Raw genomic sequence first — 20,092 nt, forward strand, 5'->3', positions numbered from 1 at the left:
GGTGTGTCAGTGGGCTGACTGTGAATGCTCTGAGAGACTCGGTTTGGATCAGTGATAAAGCAATCTACAGTACCACTGCCAAGGGATGAACTGTAGGTGTACCTACCACAGGAGTCACCTCAAAGCTTACCAGTGACAAAGTACAGACCCAGCGACCGACATAGCTGCAAGAACTGTGACCAATTTTTGTTGGTTGTTTTGCAGTAGTTATGACTTGCACACACACAAACATAACCTCAGCAAAAAAAGAAATGTCCTCTCACTGTCAACTGCATTTATTTTCAGCAAACTTAACATGTGTAAATATTTGTATGGACATAACAAGATTCAACAACTAAGACATAAACTGAACAAGTTCCACAGACATGTGACTAACAAAAATTGAATATGTGTCCCTGAACAAAGGGGGTGTCAAAATCAAAAGTAAGTCAGTATCTGGTGTGGCCACCAGCTGCATTAAGTACTGCAGTGCATTTCCTCCTCATGGACTGCATCAGATTTGCCAGTTCATGCTGTGAGATGTTACCCCACTCTTCAACCAAGACACCTGCAAGTTCCTGGACATTTCTGGGGGGAATGGCCCTAGCCCTCCGATCCAACAGGTCCCAGACGTGCTCAATGGGATCGAGATCCGGGCTCTTCGCTGGCCATGGCAGAACACTGACATTCCTGTCTTGCAGGAAATCCCACACAGAACGATCAGTATGGCTGGTGGCATTGTCATGCTGGAGGGTCATGTCAGGATGAGCCTACAGGAAGAGTACCACATGAGGGAGGAGGATGTCTTCCCCTTAACGCACAGCGTTGAGATTGCCTGCAATGACAACAAGCTCAGTCGATGATGCTGTGACACACCGCCCTAGGCCATGACGGACCCTCCACCTTCAAATCAATCCTGCTCCAGAGCACAGGCCTCGGTGTAACGCTCATTCCTCGTTGTAACACGAATCTGACCATCACCCCTGGTGAGACAAAACCGCGATACACACACACGTATACAGACAAAGTCTACATACTGGCAACAAACAAATTATTCAAAAAGCAACACATTCAGTCACCATCAATGTCGCTCTCTTAACCTGCTCACCTGGTCACTCACCACTAGACAATGTCACTCTCTTAACCTGCTCACCTGGTCACTCACCACTAGACAATGTCACTCTCTTAACCTGCTCACCTGGTCACTCACCACTAGACAATGTCGCTCTCTTAACCTGCTCACCTGGTCACTCACCACTAGACAATGTGCAAATGAGTCTCCAATGTCCCCCTGAAATACCATGTTGTTCGCATTGTTATCAACCTATTAATTACAAATTCACAAATCCATTGTCAATTCTGAAACGGGGACCTTTACCTATGCGTTGACACAGATAGGGTCCCAGCCTTTGTTTGACTCAGATGATGACTTCCATGTTATCTGCCTTTGAAAATGTCACCCGCTTTGCCTCATTCCGTCGCACGCACCCCCTACTCCTTGATGTGTGAACCCCCCACCTGTGACTTCATCCCTCTTTTTCAGAGAGAGAGAGAGATGGAGAAATATGAGGGGAGAAGCAAGTCATGGGAGAATAATCAGAGCTGGGGTTACAGAGTCAGCACTGAAAAGGTGTGAAGTGGTATAGGAGAAGAGTTTAAGTTTTACTTGAAAGTAAGTTCTATATAATAATAAAAATATGTATTTTATTTAGTGCTTTTCATTACAAGCAGAATCTCAAAGTCACTTTGAAAACAAAATGTAACCAGAAACTATTTAACAAAACAAAGGTAGGGATCTGTCAGTATGTTGGCGATGGTCAACTTTAGATGATAGGCAGTTCAGAAAGGTAGTATCTTGAGAGATGTAGAGACATCTGACAGACAGGCCATGGAACACCTCAACGGGCACCTCGTCGTCGTCCACAGTCACAGCTCCTCCTCCGTCGGTAGGCTGGATCTTCCACTATTGAAATGTAGCACATATGTATATTTGTAGTACACTGTATGTACTAAACTGGGTATTTGTGTTAGAGAAAACATGTTCTTGATACCGACATTTTGACACGGTGGCATCACACTTCTGAACTGTGTCATCATACCCAACATTCCTACTGTACCTCTGTAGAAGATTTGATCAAGTTTAAATATGTATTTTTAAGGTGTTTTGACACTTTATTCAGATAGTGAGGAAATAAACAAGAGGGAGAAACAGTGGGAAGGGTGGACACAGGTATTGAACCCTGGTCTCTGGATGGGATTTGTATGTAACATGTGTTAGGGAGTGTTACCACTACACCATGGGTCTTCACATTAACACTTGCTTTGCATGAGCAGAAATGTCTGGTGATCAAGTGAGTTTGAGGTGGGTGATGACCACAAAAAAGGTGTAGGTGAGGATTCAAATGAAACGTGGGTTTGACATCCAGAAAATTAGTTTTTCTGTAATCAGATTACAAACTACTCTGACATCATCGTCGCGTTTGAGCAGTATTGGCTAATTATGCCACCTTTGGTCAGTGCTTTGTCTCCATAAAGGTCTCTGGGTCTATCTCTCTCTCCTATCTATGACTGTCCTGGTTGGGAGGGTGTGCATGTGGAAGTTCCATGTCTACCTCGTATGGCTGAGGACCCCTTTATAAACCAATACCAGGTCACTGGGGAAGTCACACAACACTCGCGACCACAGAGAGACAGAGAAAAACACCTGCTCCAAACAGCCCAGTCTACCATTGAAGAATCTATTCTCTCTCCTCCTTTTTTGCTCACTCGTTCATTTACCTCCTGGGACATGATGTGGAAACCACTGGTATTAGCTGTGTGTCTGTTAGTGGCTGGGGTGCAGGGGATGGAGCGCCCCACGTATGGAGTGAAGCTATGTGGCCGGGAGTTCATCCGGGCGGTCATCTTCACCTGTGGAGGATCTCGCTGGAGACGGTCACTCGGGAGTGCAGGTGAGGCATGCCGGCTGGACAAGCCTTTTATTGGGTCATTGTGTTTCTAAATTGTGCACATTTAGATTCTAGCCAAGCAGTAATGTACCTGATTCAATTTATCAGTGCTTTATGGTTTGTTGAGTAAAGGGAAAGGACTATGTTGGCTTTTTTTGTACCACTGGCTTTGTCCATTGGAATGTATTATATCCGCACAGTCGATTACGTCCACCTAGTCGATTACATTTTTTCATTTAAATGTATTGTGCATTGGTCCAAACACATCAAGACAGTAGTCTCCCTCTCAGGAGACTGAAAGTATTTGACATGGGTCCTCAGATCCTCAAAAAGTGCTACAGCTGCCCCATCGAGAGCATCCTACTGGTTGCATCACTGCCTGGTATGGCAACTGCTTGGCCTCTGACCACAAGGCACTGCAGAGGGTAGTGTGTACAACACAGTATATCACTGGGGTCAAACTTCCTGCCATCTGGGACCTCTATACCAGGCGGTGTCAGAGGAAGGCTCAAAAATGTGTCAAGGACTCCAGCCACCCAAGTCATAGACTGTTCTCTCTGCTACTGAGTGTCAGTCGGTACCGGAGCACCAAGTCTAGGTCCAAAAGGCTTCTAAACAGCTTCTACCCCCAAGCCATAAGCCTCCTGAACAGCTAATCAAAGGGCTACTCAGACTTTTTGCATTGCCCCCCCTTTTTACGCTACTGCTACTCACATTGACTCTGTACCGGTACCCCCTGTATATAGCCTCGCTAGGGTTATTTTACTGCTGCTCTTTAATTACTTGTTACTTTTATTACATTTTTTTTTAACTTATCTATTTTTTACTTGTATTTGGCACGTTACACATAACATTTTCTTTGAAATAGAAACACAGTAATCTTTGACTTTTGAATGTATAAATTGAGCAGCACTGAGAGTCAATATCGCATTTCAACACTCCTACTATAAACTGCATTTCAGGAGACTTCCCTCAGGACCCTTTCAGCTCCCATGACGAGGACTCGCCTGAAGGCTGGAACTCAGACTCCCAGGTCCCAGAGGGTCCCTTCCAGCATGTCCAGGAGGGTGGGGTGTTCATCAGCAGGCCAGCCCGCTCCCTCATCTCAGAGGAGATACTGGAGGCTCTCCGTATGTCAGACCGTAAGGGCCGTGATGTGGTGGTGGGCCTGTCCAACGCCTGCTGCAAGTGGGGCTGCAGCAAGGGAGACATCAGCTCCCTTTGCTGAGAATCCACCCCATTCTCTCTCCTCCCATGCACACACATAGCCCTACACATACCTGCTATTTTCTCACATCTCTCTCTCTCTCGGTTTTTCTAACTGCTCTCCAGTGTTTCCGAGTTAAAGTATCATGTTAACTGTGCAGGGAGAATATAACCTTATTCTCCATATAGACCCAGTCGGTATTAGATTGAACGTCATGACCCTACCTGCCTGTAAAACAACCTGTGTTTACCTAGGTTTCCCCATTGACTCACAGCAAAAACGTTATCTTTTTCAAACGCAATTTTCTTATTGTCTGCTTGTTTTAGTCAATTACAAAACTCAATTTACGAAAAGTACAACATGTCTAAAGATTACTTTTCAATATTGCATCTCCCTAGCGTTCTAGAAAACTTAGAAAAACGTAATATTGTAGGGCTTCCCTTATTATTCCCTTTTCCATGACAATGCTAGCAGCAATTTGAGTGACAGCTAGCTACTGACCGGAACATTAAGCTAGCCAAGACCAATAACACAAACAATCTGACTATCCAGCTAGTGGAATTACAAACGGACAGTATGAGCTAAACAAGTTAAATGTGTTAACCGTGATGAAATGTTTTCCACACACATACCTACGTATAGCCTTCTTGGACATCGCGTCCCCACATTTCCCACACCGAATAGCCTGAAGCCACAGGGCTCTTCTCCCAGGCTCTATTTCCCAACGTGGGACCATTGCGAACCATTGATCGGAATTTCAGCGGGATTTCCCCAATTTATGGGCGTGGTCTAGGGGAATTCCTTATTATTATGTCATTTCCGACTGGGACTGAATACCGATATCTTCCTGTCTCTATACGTGTGGAATGTGGCTACCTGTGATGAAATGTGGTTTCCAGACCACTTTCTCCATTGCTGTTTTTGGATCCTTCCTACTTTTTGTCTCACTGTCGTCATTCACATGGCCCTTATTTTTAATCTGTCAAATCTGTTTAATGTTGGATTATGAACCTGTTATAAAGGTTTTCATAAAGATTTGATTTGCTTAACATTCTGACTCTTGGTATGTTTTCCCACCAGCCACAGAAACGGCCAATGCCAGAATCATGACATAGGAAAACATTGGGCCATAGGACATAATGGAGTCTATGACATGTGTAAAGGAACTTTAAAGTCTACTGCACAAAAATATTGCGTTTTGAATAAAATTACTCATTCAAATGGAGTACAATCCCACAGGAATAAAACACACTTGACCCCTCAAAAGAGCCCATAAGGGAACTGAACAAAACGGATCCAATCTGGAAGTGGCAGTGGCCTACATAAATTACAGCATAATTTCATCTGTTGTTATTCTTCTACTATTGATTATGTTACCAATACTATTTACATGTTAAAATTATATTCTGATTACAATTACTATCTCTCATCTTTTCACGAAATGCAATCTATTAGCTTCCAAAATGTAAGTAGGTATAAGGTATATCTAGCTGTCTGATAACACCTTCTGATTGAATGGCTCCGCCTGCACTTTCAAAACCCACAGTGCATTAAGTGAATGTTGGAAAAAGATCTTGGTTCCCTTCTAAACATAGAAATGTGAATGCAGAACGGATTCGGACACAAAATAGGTGAAGTGAACTGACAAAAAAGTTTCTCATTCAAAGGAAAGCGCAGTGTGAAAACAAAGAGAACTGAGATATTTAGCTCTTTTTTTTTACCCCAGAGTTCACTTTAAAGAGGACTGAAATCAGTTATTTTAAAGAGGACTGACAATATGTGAAAACACCATTATAATGTAGGGTTAAAACATTTTTGCAATAGAAGATCGCTGCCAAAGGCAATTTATGCGGGTCATAGTAGGCGGGTCATAGTAGACGGGTCATAGTAGGCGGGTCATAGACAGATCACAGAGCTTTTTAGAGATGTATCCATACCCCTTCGGGGCTCATTACACTCCGCTTTGCGGATTATAGACAAGTTGGATGTGTGAGAAATAGTTAGGTCTACACACACATCCAATCTAGTTTCTGCCATATTGCTTTCACCTATTCAGCCTAATCATTTCGGTGAAAGGAAGTGAGCGAGGAGGCAAGGGAGGAAGCATCGTTTTGGAATGAAATATAGCCAGTGTGGGGCGAAAAGCTCCCAAACTTCTGCGCACGTAAACATCGCAAACATTTATTCAATGTACAATAGAATGCTGGCGGAAGATGGAAGTTCCGTTATTTTCTTGACGACAAGGTAATAGCTCTTATTTTTCGAACCACTTATTTTTCAAAATAACTTACAGTTTGCCGAAATCATATTGATCATTAGGCCTACCAGTATAACGTTTTTAGACTTGAAATGATACAAGACTTTGAATGTTCACTCTCATCTCTATACTTATGGCTATGGTAAGCTAATTTGCATCATAACATGACAACAATGGTTAATAGAAACCAGATGCTTTTATCATCCTGTGCTTTTGGCTTAAAAACATGTATGTAGGCTACACAATACACAGAGTGGCAGATATGTCAGTGGCGAAGACAGTGACAGATATGTAACCAATGATGTATATAAACCCTGGATTGCTGATTGTTACGTATTGGCCACTGAGTGAAGCCACTCAATGGTAGGAACATCAATCTATAGGAATGAATGAAATTCTACAGTATTTCCATTAAATGTTTCAAGGACGAAATTACATGTATTTGTGTCATTTTTGTTGTTGTAGTGGGTCAGTAACATTAGTAATCTAAAATTTTTACTTTTAAGGAAAACATTTGTATATATTTCAAATGTTTATGTGCAGCACACATAATATAATTTAAAGTATGTATTATTTTACTAGGCAAGTCAGTTAACAACAAATTCTTATTTTCAATGACGGCCTACGGGGAACAGTGGGTTAACTGCCTTGTTTAGGGGCAGAACAACAGATTGTTCCCTTGTCAGCTAAGGAGTCTATAATAGAATGCATGTGGCAAAAACGAACGTTGACATTAATACATACATTTTTATGGCTTCCAAAGTATTTTTTACAACAGTAAGGGAGGAAGTGCCAAGCTGGAGGCACATTGGCTTCAACACATCGCCCCCTAGCAGTCATCTAGTGTATATATAAATCATTGGCTGTAACACTGAAAAGGTTTGCACGTTACTGTGTGAACAACACCTATAACCAAAGATCAGTCTTGTTTTACTCCAATGTTTGTAAACAATGTAAATGTAAACAAACCCTGTCTAGCCTCAAAGCATGGTTAAAACTGTAATGTTGATATCATGCATGGTCAGTCCTTGCATCCATAGCCCTGTCTATGAATTTGAGAGTGGTTACATTTCTCCAGGCCCATCCTTCATCTTTTTACCAAAACAGAGGCGGTTGACCACGTTGTTATTATTTCAATTAAGGACTAAAGGCCCAGTGCAGTTATGCTCCTGTGTTTTAAATATATTCCCACATTATGAGGTTGGAATAATACTGTGAAATTGGGAAAATTATGTTAATGCCATTTTAGTGTAGGAGCTGTTTGAAAAGGCCACCTGACATTTCAGTCTGTTTTGGTGGGATGGAGATTTGGCCTGCCTGGTGACATCACCTGGCGTTAAATGAGCTAATAGACCAATAAGACAGAGAGTTTCAAACCTCTCTGCCAATAACAGCTAGTTTTCAGTTTTCCATTCCCTACTCAGATCACTCCCAGACAGTCCTAGCAAAATTCTTGCTTTGTAAATCGCTCTTTGCTAAGAAGCTATGCTGCTGTTGTTGATCACATTTTAATTGAAAACAATCATAGTAAGGTACTTTTTATTTGTTTCCCAGAAATGATTTGATTTTGATATTAAATCTGTCTGCATTGGACCTTTAAGGATGTGTGTGTGTGTGTAAAAGTTGTCTGTGCATGTGTGTCCGCATCTGTGTGTGTGAGAATTCTGAAACATTCATACACCTGCCATTCACCACTCATTTGGTGTGTGTGTTTCCCATAGGTGCTGATGGCATAGTGGTGTGAGTAATGGCATGGCCCAGAGTCCCATGCCTCCTGCTGATCCTGCTGCTCCTACTACACACCTGCTTACCTCAACCAGGTGAGTCCTTCACACTGGACTGATCCCAGATCTTTTTCCTGGTAAAGTCATGTGACCAGGAAATTCTCCTTGTGACTATTTATAATCTCTATTTGACACACCCTCAGATCCACCATTCACTGATCAGCTCTGGGGTTTCTTCAAATAATTCAGATGGACTAAACCGTAATGCTGATCTATATGTTTGATCTGATTGTCTGTCAATGTTATTAGTTCATTCTTCTTATTAAACACTGGACCATATCTTTTATACTGTTTTTCACACTGTGTATTCATGTACTGTATTCTTCACATATCTCATTTTAATATATCTGCTACTGTACATTGCATTTTTGTTATACTGTTTAAACATACTGTGTATTTACAGTGCATTTGGAAAGTATTCAGACCCCTTGACTTTTTCTACATTTTTGTTAAGTTACAGCCTTATTCTAAAATCTATTCAATTAGTTTTTCCCTCATTAATCTACACACAATACCCCATAAAAATATCAGAACTGAAATATAACATTTACATAAGTATTCAGACCCTTTCCTCAGTACTTTGTTGAAGGACCTTTGAAAATGATTAGAGCCTTGACTTTTCTTGGGTATGACGCTACAAGCGTGGCACACCTGTATTTGGGGAGTTTCTCCCATTCTTCTCTGCAGATCCTCTCAAGCTCTGTCAGGTTGGATGGGGAGCGTTGCTGCACAGCTATTTTCAGGTCTCTCCAGAGATGTTCGATCGGGTTCAAGTCCGGGCTCTGGCTGGGCCACTCAAGGACATTCATAGACTTGTCCCGAAGCGACTCCTGCGTTGTCTTGGCTGTGTGCTTAGGGTCGTTGTCCTGTTGGAAGGTGAACCTTTGCCCCAGTTTGAGGTCCCGAGTGCTCTGGAGCAGGTTTTTCATCAAGGATATTTCTGTACTTTGCTCCATTTATCTTTCCCTCGATCCTGACTAGTCTTCCAGTCCCTGCCGCTGAAAAACATCTCGACAGCATGATGCTGCCACCACCATGCTTCACAGTAGGGATGGTGCCAGGTTTCCTCCAGACGCTTGACATTTAGGCCAAAGAATTAAATCTTAGTTTCATCAGATCGGAGAATCCTGTTTCTCATGGTCTGAGAGTCCTTTAGGTGCCTTTTGGCAAACTCCAAGAGAGCTGTCATGTGCCTTTTACTGAGGAGTGACTTCCGTCTGGCCACTCTACCATAAAGGCCTGATTGGCGGAGTGCTGTAGAGACGGTTGTCCTCCTGGAAGTTTCTCCCATCTTCACAGAGGAACTCTGGAGCTCTGTCAGAGTGACCATCGGATTCTTGGTCACCTCCCTGACCAAGGCCCTTCTCCCCTGATTGCTCAGTTTGGCCGGGCTGCCAGCTCTAGGAAGTGTCTTGGTGGTTCCAAAATTCTTCCATTTAAGAATGATGGAGACCACTGTGTTCTTGGGGACCTTCAATGCTGCAGAAATGTGTTGGTACCCTTCCCCAGATCTGTGTTTTGACACAATCGGAGCTCTAAGGACAATTCCTTAACCTCATATGGCTTGGTTTTTGCTCTGACATGCAATGTAACACAAGCATTTCTCTGCACCCGCTATAACATCTGCTAGACTTTATGCATCCCCATTTCCTTCATTTTATTCAACACAACCTTTCATAGAGATCATATCAGTATCAGTCTTAATTAATGCGTAGGGGACCAAGAGGTAAATGGTTCCTAATCACCACCCTGTTAGTCATATCACATATGCTATGGACCTTGTGTTGTGTTCATTATAGTAGGCAATGGTAAACATTTTGAAATGGAAAACGTTTATGAGTGTTTCTTATTGGACAAGTCCATGTAGTTCCTCCCTGTTTCAGACGTTTTTCATTTGTTTGCTGCCTAATGAACACAACCCTTGGTGTGTGGTTATGATTTTATGTTTCATACTGATACTAGAAGAGGAGAGGAACTCTGAGAGAGGAAGGGTGTCACCACCTCGCAAGATCTCTGTCTTGTTATCATTTCCTGTTTGGGCTTCATGTTCCTTGAAACGCTCTCATTGTGTGCTTGTGGTTTCAACGTTGTGTGTGTGTGAGGGGGGGGGTCTAGGGTAAAGAGGATGCCAATAACAACAGAAGGAACGCTAAACTGGCACAGTTCCTTTAAAGGTGAATGTTATCTGGATTTTATTTCTCTCTTTCTCTCTCACTATCTGTTTATGTGAAACCGCCACGCATGTCTCCAACTCAATCATCAAGTTTGCAGACAACACAACAGTGGTAGGCCTGATTACCAACAACGACGAGACAGCCTACAGGGAGGAGGTGAGGGCCCTGGTGGAGTGGTGCCAGGAAAATAACCTCTCCCTCAACGTCAACAAAACGAAGAATAGCGGAGAGAGCACGCCCCCATCCACATTGACAGGGCTGCAGTGGAGAGGATCAAAAGCTTCATGTTCCCCAGCGTGCAAATCATTTAGGACCTGAAATGGTCAACAACGCCTCTTCAACCTCAGGAGGCTGAAGAAATTCAGCTTGGCCCCTAAGACCCTCACAAACTTCTGCAGATGCACCCTTAGGTGGTGCACCTAAGTGTTCTGTATCACCGCCTGGTATGGCAACTGCACCACCCTCAACCGCAGGGCTCTCCAGAGGGTGGTGCAGTTAGCCCAACACATCACATCAACACATCATGCCCTCCAGACATCTAGAGCACCGGTGTCACTGGAAGGCTAAGAAGCTCATCAAGGACCTCAGTCACCGAACCATGGCCTGTTCACCTCTCTACCATTTAGAAGGCGGAGACAGTACAGGCACATCAAATACTGGACCGAGAGACTGATAAACAGCTTCTCCAGGCCATCTCGAACTGTTAAACAGTCATCACTAGTCGGCCTCCTCCCAGTTCCCTGCCCTGAACCTTAGACACTGTCACTAGCCGGCTACCACCCGGTATTCTACTCGGCACCTTAGAAACTGTTGCCCTGTGTACATAGAGTCATTGAACACTGGTCACTTTAATAATGTTATTATTATAAACAATGTTTTACCTCTTTTTCTCCCCAGTTGGTAGTTACAGTCTTGTCCCATCGCTGCAACGTCCGTACGGACTCGGGAGAGGCGAAGGTCGAGAGCCATGCGTCCTCTGAAACACAAACCTGCCAAGCCACACTGCTTCTTGACACACTGCTCTATTATCCTGGAAGCCAGCCGCACCAATGTGTCAGAGGAAACACAGTACAACAGGCGACCGTGTCAGCGTGCATGCGCCCGGCCCACCACAGGAGTCTCTAGAGCGCGATTGGACAATGGCATCCCGGCCAGCCAAACCCTCCCCTAACCCGGACGACGCTGGAACAATTGTTCACCGTCTCGGCCAGCTGCGACACAGCACGGGATCGAACCTGGATCTGTAATGACGCCTCAAGCACGGCAGTGCCTTAGACCGCTGCGACACTCGGGAGGCCACTGTAATAATGTTTTACCCACTTTATATTTATATACTGTATTCTAGTCATGGCTCATCCTATATAACTATTCATTCCAGTTCTCTGCTGACAATGACTGGAATGAATTGCAAAAATCACTGAATGGCATATATCTCCCTCACTAACTTTAAGCAGCAGCTGCCAGAGCAGCTCACAGATCACTGCACCTGTACATAGCCCATCTCTAAATAGCCCATCCTACCTAACTACCTCATCCCCATACTGTTTTTTTTACTCCTTTGCACCCCAGTATCTCTACTTGCACATTCATATTCTGCACATCTATCACTCCAGTGTTTAATTGCTAAATTGTAATTATTTTGCCACTATGGCCTATTTATTGCCTTATCTCCCTTATCTCACCTCATTTGCACACACTGTATATATACTTTTTTCTCTGTTGTGTTATTGACTGTATGTTTGTTTATTCCATGTGTAACTCTGTGTTGTTGTTTGTGTCGCACTGCTTTGTTTTATCTTGGCCAGGTCGCAGTTGTAAATGAGAACTTGTTCTCAACTGGCCTACCTGGTTAAATAAAGGTGAAAAAAAAAAAATACAAAACTACTGCTGTACAGACCTTTTCTATTTACATACTGTACATACTGTCTATTCACACCATCATATTCATATATATATTATTTATACTCCGGACTCTGACATTGCTCGTTCTGATATGTCTCAATTTTTTAGCTTTTGGATTATGTGTGTATTATTATTGTACTGCTAGATATTGTTGCATTGTTGGAGATAGAAACGTAAGAATTTTGCTGCATCTGTGATAACATCTGCAAAACTGTGTACATGACAAATAAACTTTGATTGGATTTGTCTCTTTTTGCCGGTCTCTTTTTCTCTATCACTTGAAATTCACTTCTACCTCCCTCCTCATTGTCTCCCTCACTCTCTGCAGGCCCTCCATCGCCTCCCTCCGCTCCCCAGTGTCACATCCCCTATACGGAGGGACGACAGGCAGATATCCACTGTTTCTGGGATCCAGGACAGAACCCACAGATCCCCACCTCCTACAGCCTGCACTGGAATTCTACAGAGGGGTAAAGACATGCCTACTATAGCCTGTATACATCCCATCTTAATACAGTATATACAGGACATCTATAATCATATTCACAAATGACCCAGACATAGGCTATCATAACTATCATATACTGTTCCTACACAGATGCAAGAATAGCTGTTTATTCGCTGTGTTTGGAAACCCGCGGTGACTCGTGGTGTTTAGAAACTGATGGGTTAATGCTGCGTTTGTAACCAAGCAGGAAGTGGGAATTTACCACCAAAACGTTAGATAGAGGACTCTATATGGATAAAACCCATTTGACATGGACATTGTCATCAAAGGATTCACCATTTTAAAGTAGTCAACTGGGTGGGACTTCCTATGAGAGAAGGAAGGATCACATGATTCCATCAGGAGGGATCAGCCAATGAATTATACTCATGAGTAAACATTCCATAACTGTAGGTGGTAGTAAATCACCATCCTTGGCTTTATACCTGTTGAAACAACACACTCTAGATGGCAGTATGCACCCTTTCAGTTTGTTTGCCAACTCATAGAAGTAGTAGAAGAAGAAAATGGACTTATTCAAAATGGAGATGGCTCAATGGTTCTGCCCGTGCCAGGGCCGGGCTTATGTGCCTTACCGTACACCATTGTCAATTCAAATAAAATATTGAAATAGTGATCATTTATTTGACAGAGAGGCCACGGACAGAAAGACGTATCAATCTCAGATAAAGCATTCAAGCAAGCGAATACAGAGAATGATAGAGATATTATCTTTATTTATGTCCCATTATGGCATCTGTGAGTGCTCGACCCGGTACTGGTACCCCGTGTATATAGCCAAGTTGTTGTTACTCATTTTGTATTTATTATCACTTTTATTATCACGTGTCATTACTTTAAGCCCTCATTGGCAATGTCCATGCCAAAAACGGGTTTAATGCATCAAGATTCCTATATCTAACCCTATGGTGGTAAATTCCCACTTTCCACTTGGTTACAAATGCAGCATAAGAGGCAGACTCTTATGCTGCGTTCATAACCAAGTGGGAAGTGGGAATTTTGCTTTATTTTCTGCGGTGGTGGGGTAATGTGCATTCACAATGCTAAGCTGCAACTAGGGCTGGCATTGTTCCTGTCTCTGTTTGCACCAGATAGGCTGTTTAGGTTTTTTACGTTTATTGTTTTTGTATACTGTTCGTGTTTTCATCTTTATTAAAGATGTATACAAGTAACCACGCTGCGTTTTGGTCCGCCTCTCCTTCAACTCAAGAAAACCGTTGTGGTTGAGTCCGTTTCTGCAGTAACATGGACTCTTAACAACATCATGAAACTTCATTGTTCTTTGCTGAAACAAGCAAGGTGTTGTAGCAAACAAGTCTTCGGTTGCCTTGGCAAAACCTTTCTCCCTGCAGCAGCAGCACATACAGAAATACTGTGGAATGAATAAAACAGGCTTGGAACCACTAACCCTGGCAATTTGACTGGGAAACTCATGGGTACTCTCGCAATGGCTGCCTTCTGTTGTGATGCAATAATGCAATCATTTCCATGGTAATGTAACATTTTTATTCTAATGATTTTAACTGATGTGGCTCATACATTGGAATGTCAGTTGTTGAGTTGAGTTTAATCAACAAATCACAGCACATACTGATGGGTACGCGTCCTGCTTTGCTCCTAGGTTGAAGATGGGAAGGATAACGTCACAATAATGCGAAAGTTGTACCACTCTGAATCAACCATGGGACCAACTCAAGCAGTGTAGCTTCGGTGCCTAGGCAGAATGCAACCGCTCTGAATCAACCATGGGACCAACTCAAGCAGTGTAGCTTCGGTGTCTAGGCAGAATGCAACCGCTCTGAATCAACCATGGGACCAACTCAAGCAGTGTAGCTTCGGTGCCTAGGCAGAATGCAACCGCTCTGAATCAACCATGGGACCAACTCAAGCAGTGTAGCTTCGGTGTCTAGGCAGAATGCAACCGCTCTGAATCAACCATGGGACCAACTCAAGCAGTGTAGCTTCGGTGCCTAGGCAGAATGCAACCGCTCTGAATCAACCATGGGACCAACTCAAGCAGTGTAGCTTCGGTGCCTAGGCAGAATGCAACCGCTCTGAATCAACCATGGGACCAACTCAAGCAGTGTAGCTTCGGTGCCTAGGCAGAATGCAACCGCTCTGAATCAACCATGGGACCAACTCAAGCAGTGTAGCTTCGGTGTCTAGGCAGAATGCAACCGCTCTGAATCAACCATGGGACCAACTCAAGCAGTGTAGCTTCGGTGCCTAGGCAGAATGCAACCGCTCTGAATCAACCATGGGACCAACTCAAGCAGTGTAGCTTCGGTGTCTAGGCAGAAGGCAACTGGTCTGAATCAACCATGGGACCAACTCAAGCAGTGTAGCTTCGGTGCCTAGGCAGAAGGCAACTGGTCTGAATCAACCATGGGACCAACTCAAGCAGTGTAGCTTCGGTGCCTAGGCAGAAGGCAACTGGTCTGAATCAACCATGGGACCAACTCAAGCAGTGTAGCTTCGGTGCCTAGGCAGAAGGCAACTGGTCTGAATCAACCATGGGACCAACTCAAGCAGTGTAGCTTCGGTGCCTAGGCAGAAGGCAACTGGTCTGAATCAACCATGGGACCAACTCAAGCAGTGTAGCTTCGGTGCCTAGGCAGAAGGCAACTGGTCTGAATCAACCATGGGACCAACTCAAGCAGTGTAGCTTCGGTGTCTAGGCAGAATGCAACCGGTCTGAAGCATATCATAAGGCTGGTGAAAAAAATAAGCACTTTATGCTAATGCAAGAAAAAAATACTACAACCATCTAGCCAACATATAGGTTGAAGATTAAGGGTAAGACAAGTGTTATAATTTACCATGACGCTTTGCAATTCATGGAACCAGTGTGTAACGGTTTTCTTCCGTTGAAGGAGAGGAGGACTAAAATGCAGCGTGGTTAGTGTTCAACATGTTTAATAAGGACAATAAACATGAACACTACAAAACACAAAACAACATTTACATTTACATTTAAGTCATTTAGCAGACGCTCTTATCCAGAGCGACTTACAAATTGGTGCGTTCACCTTAAGACATCCAATGGAACAGCCACTTTACAATAGTGCATCTAAATCTTTTAAGGGGGGGTGAGAAGGATTACTTTATCCTATCCTAGGTATTCCTGAAAGAGGTGGGGTTTCAGGTGTCTCCGGAAGGTGGTGATTGACTCCGCTGTCCTGGCGTCGTGAGGGAGTTTGTTCCACCATTGGGGGGCCAGAGCAGCGAACAGTTTTGACTGGGCTGCGCGGGAACTGTACTTCCTCAGTGGTAGGGAGGCGAGCAGGCCAGAGGTGGATGAACGCAGTGCCCTTGTTTGGGTGTAGGGCCTGATCAGAGCCTGGAGGTACTGAGGTGCCGTTCCCCTCACAGCTCCGTAGGCAAGCACCATGGTCTTGTAGCGGATGCGAGCTTCAACTGGAAGCCAGTGGAGAGAGCGGAGGAGCGGGTGAAAAATGTGAAAACAAATGTGAAAAAACTCACAACAGTCCTATCTGGTGCATAAACACAAAGACAGAAGACAACCACCCACAAAACCCAACATAAAACAGGCTACCTAAATATGGTTCCCAATCAGAAGCAATGACTAACACCTGCCTCTGATTGAGAACCATATCAGGCCAAACATAGAAATAGACAAACTAAACATACAACATAGAATGCCCACTCAGCTCACGTCATGACCAACACTAAAACAAAGAAAACACAAAATAACTATGGTCAGAACGTGACACAGTGTTGCTAGTTAGCAATGGTGCTGATCCCATTAATTTTTATTTTCAAATGCTTCTGCATGGAATTATTACGATGCCTTAATCTTTGTATTTTCACAAACAGACTAGGCGTGGGGTTTGAGAAGTCAATGAGAGAAGTGACAAATTCTTCCTTTAGTTGTTAATTTTATTGAAATCGAAAGGCACAACCTAGATTCGAGCCAATCTCTTAAAGATGCACTATGTTTGCTAAAATTCTAATAGCTTGCCTAATTTCAGTTTGTGACAAAACAAGCAATTATAGTGGAGGCCACCAGTGGAGAATCATTGCTAATATATTTTCCTCAACCAACAATATGGTATTTTCAGCTGTTTGAAGCTTGTGTACAAAACCGAAAGTAAAAGACTCAAAAATGAAACTTAAGACCGGGAAGCATAGACATAGCGCACATAGAACATATGTAGTTTTTCTTAAACTTCCTTTAGATGAGAATGACAGATCTATAACACTAAATTCTATGTCAATTTGATCCGGTTGCCAAAAAATTACATATTGTAGCTTTAAGTAGTTGAACTTGTTATTACGCAAACTGACACGTTTTAATTTCAGTCAAAAACGACTTCATATTGAAGGAGTGCCTTTGATTTGACGGCTTGCACATGCGCAGTTCGTCACGAGACGACCGCGTTTAAAAATAAATATATATATTTTTTAATTGTTTTATTAACAAATATCAACAAACAAAAGAGGGATAGTCACATGCAAACAAGCATACATACAAACTATTTACATTTCCAGGAATCCTAAACAAACAAATTGTCACATTCGTTGAATGGAGGAGACCAAGGCGCAGCGTAATTTGAATACATCTTCTTTAATGAAGACGAAGAACACTTAAACAAACTTACAAAACAACAAAACGAACGTGAAGCTATATATGATAAGTGCAGACACAGGCAACTAACACATAGACATACAAAACCCCTAGATAGGAACAAAAACACATGCATCACCCATGTCCCACCCTAACCCTAACCAAAATAATAAAGAAAACAAAGAATACTAAGGTCAGGGCGTGACAGTACCCCCCCCCAAAGGTGCGGACTTCCGGCCGCACACCTAAGCCTACTTAATATCTCTTTTTATTTATTTATTTTTTATTTCACCTTTATTTAACCAGGTAGGCAAGTTGAGAACAAGTTCTCATTTACAATTGCGACCTGGCCAAGATAAAGCAAAGCAGTTCGACAGATACAACGACACAGAGTTACACATGGAGTAAAACAAACATACAGTCAATAATACAGTATAAACAAGTCTATATACAATGTGAGCAAATGAGGTGAGAAGGGAGGTAAAGGCAAAAAAGGCCATGGTGGCAAAGTAAATACAATATAGCAAGTAAAACACTGGAATGGTAGTTTTGCAATGGAAGAATGTGCAAAGTAGAAATAAAAATAATGGGGTGCAAAGGAGCAAAATAAATAAATCAATTAAATACAGTTGGGAAAGAGGTAGTTGTTTGGGCTAAATTATAGGTGGGCTATGTACAGGTGCAGTAATCTGTGAGCTGCTCTGACAGTTGGTGCTTAAAGCTAGTGAGGGAGATAAGTGTTTCCAGTTTCAGAGATTTTTGTAGTTCGTTCCAGTCATTGGCAGCAGAGAACTGGAAGGAGAGGCGGCCAAAGAAAGAATTGGTTTTGGGGGTGACTAGAGAGATATACCTGCTGGAGCGTGTGCTACAGGTGGGAGATGCTATGGTGACCAGTGAGCTGAGATAAGGGGGGACTTTACCTAGCAGGGTCTTGTAGATGACATGGAGCCAGTGGGTTTGGCGACGAGTATGAAGCGAGGGCCAGCCAACGAGAGCGTACAGGTCGCAATGGTGGGTAGTATATGGGGCTTTGGTGACAAAACGGATTGCACTGTGATAGACTGCATCCAATTTGTTGAGTAGGGTATTGGAGGCTATTTTGTAAATGACATCGCCAAAGTCGAGGATTGGTAGGATGGTCAGTTTTACAAGGGTATGTTTGGCAGCATGAGTGAAGGATGCTTTGTTGCGAAATAGGAAGCCAATTCTAGATTTAACTTTGGATTGGAGATGTTTGATATGGGTCTGGAAGGAGAGTTTACAGTCTAACCAGACACCTAAGTATTTGTAGTTGTCCACGTATTCTAAGTCAGAGCCGTCCAGAGTAGTGATGTTGGACAGGCGGGTAGGTGCAGGTAGCGGTCGGTTGAAGAGCATGCATTTAGTTTTACTTGTATTTAAGAGCAATTGGAGACCAGGAAAGGAGAGTTGTATGGCATTGAAGCTTGCCTGGAGGGTTGTTAACACAGTGTCCAAAGAAGGGCCAGAAGTATACAGAATGGTGTCGTCTGCGTAGAGGTGGATCAGAGACTCACCAGCAGCAAGAGCGACCTCATTGATGTATACAGAGAAGAGAGTCGGTCCAAGAATTTAACCCTGTGGCACCCCCATAGAGACTGCCAGAGGTCCGGACAGCAGACCCTCCGATTTGACACACTGAACTCTATCAGAGAAGTAGTTGGTGAACCAGGCGAGGCAATCATTTGAGAAACCAAGGCTGTCGAGTCTGCCGATGAGGATGTGTTGATTGACAGAGTCGAAAGCCTTGGCCAGATCAATGAATACGGCTGCACAGTAATGTTTCTTATCGATGGCGGTTAAGATATCGTTTAGGACCTTGAGCGTGGCTGAGGTGCACCCATGACCAGCTCTGAAACCAGATTGCATAGCAGAGAAGGTATGGTGAGATTCGAAATGGTCGGTAATCTGTTTGTTGACTTGGCTTTCGAAGACCTTAGAAAGGCATGGTAGGATAGATATAGGTCTGTAGCAGTTTGGGTCAAGAGTGTCCCCCCCTTTGAAGAGGGGGATGACCGCAGCTGCTTTCCAATCTTTGGGAATCTCAGACGACACAAAAGAGAGGTTGAACAGGCTAGTAATAGGGGTGGCAACAATTTCGGCAGATCATTTTAGAAAGAAAGGGTCCAGATTGTCTAGCCCGGCTGATTTGTAGGGGTCCAGATTTTGCAGCTCTTTCAGAACATCAGCTGAACGGATTTGGGAGAAGGAGAAATGGGGAAGGCTTGGGCGAGTTGCTGTTGGGGGTGCAGTGCTGTTGACCGGGGTAGGAGTAGCCAGGTGGAAAGCATGGCCAGCCGTAGATAAATGCTTATTGAAATTCTCAAGTATGGTGGATTTATCAGTGGTGACAGTGTTTCCTATATTCAGTGCAGTGGGCAGCTGGGAGGAGGTGTTCTTATTCTCCATGGACTTTACAGTGTCCCAGAATTTTTTTGAGTTAGTGTTGCAGGAAGCAAATTTCTGCTTGACAAAGCTAGCCTTGGCTTTTCTAACTGCCTGTGTATAATGGTTTCTAGCTTCCCTGAACAGCTGCATATCACGGGGGCTGTTCGATGCTAATGCAGAACGCCATAGGATGTTTTTGTGTTGGTTAAGGGCAGTCAGGTCTGGGGAGAACCAAGGGCTATATCTGTTCCTGGTTCTAAATTTCTTGAATGGGGCATGTTTATTTAAGATGGTTAGGAAGGCATTTAAAAAAAATATCCAGGCATCCTCTACTGACGG

The 20,092-nt window shown here is 43.4% G+C and overlaps 2 protein-coding genes and 1 long non-coding RNA gene across 5 annotated transcripts in view; 2 read left to right on the top strand and 1 right to left on the bottom strand.

The window, feature by feature from the left end:
- Positions 1-259: 259 nt before the first annotated feature.
- On the bottom strand, positions 260-5,062 carry LOC135564712 (uncharacterized). 2 transcript variants are annotated; one of them, XR_010461230.1, is made up of 2 exons: positions 4,767-5,062; positions 260-1,942 (listed from the first exon to the last, which is right to left on the bottom strand). It is a non-coding gene; the product is annotated as an uncharacterized LOC135564712 (long non-coding RNA). The 2 variants fall into 2 exon arrangements; XR_010461231.1 differs by having other exon boundaries at positions 260-4,121.
- On the top strand, positions 2,597-4,253 carry LOC135564711 (relaxin-3-like). The gene is made up of 2 exons (XM_065010539.1): positions 2,597-2,930; positions 3,890-4,253. The coding sequence occupies exons 1-2, from the start codon at positions 2,597-2,599 to the stop codon at positions 4,153-4,155; spliced, it is 600 nt and encodes a 199-aa protein (XP_064866611.1). The 3' UTR covers positions 4,156-4,253.
- Positions 5,063-6,091: 1,029 nt separating the features above from the next.
- Positions 6,092-20,092, top strand: part of il12rb2l (interleukin 12 receptor, beta 2a, like) — a 30,612-nt gene continuing 16,611 nt past the window's right edge. Inside the window, exons 1-3 of one of the 2 annotated variants that reach the window (XM_065010542.1) lie at positions 6,092-6,378; positions 8,113-8,211; positions 12,580-12,721. In XM_065010542.1, coding sequence (XP_064866614.1) covers positions 8,139-8,211; positions 12,580-12,721 — 215 coding nt within the window. In that variant the 5' untranslated portion in view covers positions 6,092-6,378; positions 8,113-8,138. Of the gene's footprint in view, positions 6,379-8,112; positions 8,212-9,442; positions 10,350-12,579; positions 12,722-20,092 lie in introns of those variants that run through there. The other variant, XM_065010543.1, reaches the window with a different exon arrangement.

This window comes from Oncorhynchus nerka, linkage group LG26 (assembly GCF_034236695.1).
Source record: "Oncorhynchus nerka isolate Pitt River linkage group LG26, Oner_Uvic_2.0, whole genome shotgun sequence".
NCBI classification, from domain to species: Eukaryota; Metazoa; Chordata; class Actinopteri; order Salmoniformes; family Salmonidae; genus Oncorhynchus; species Oncorhynchus nerka.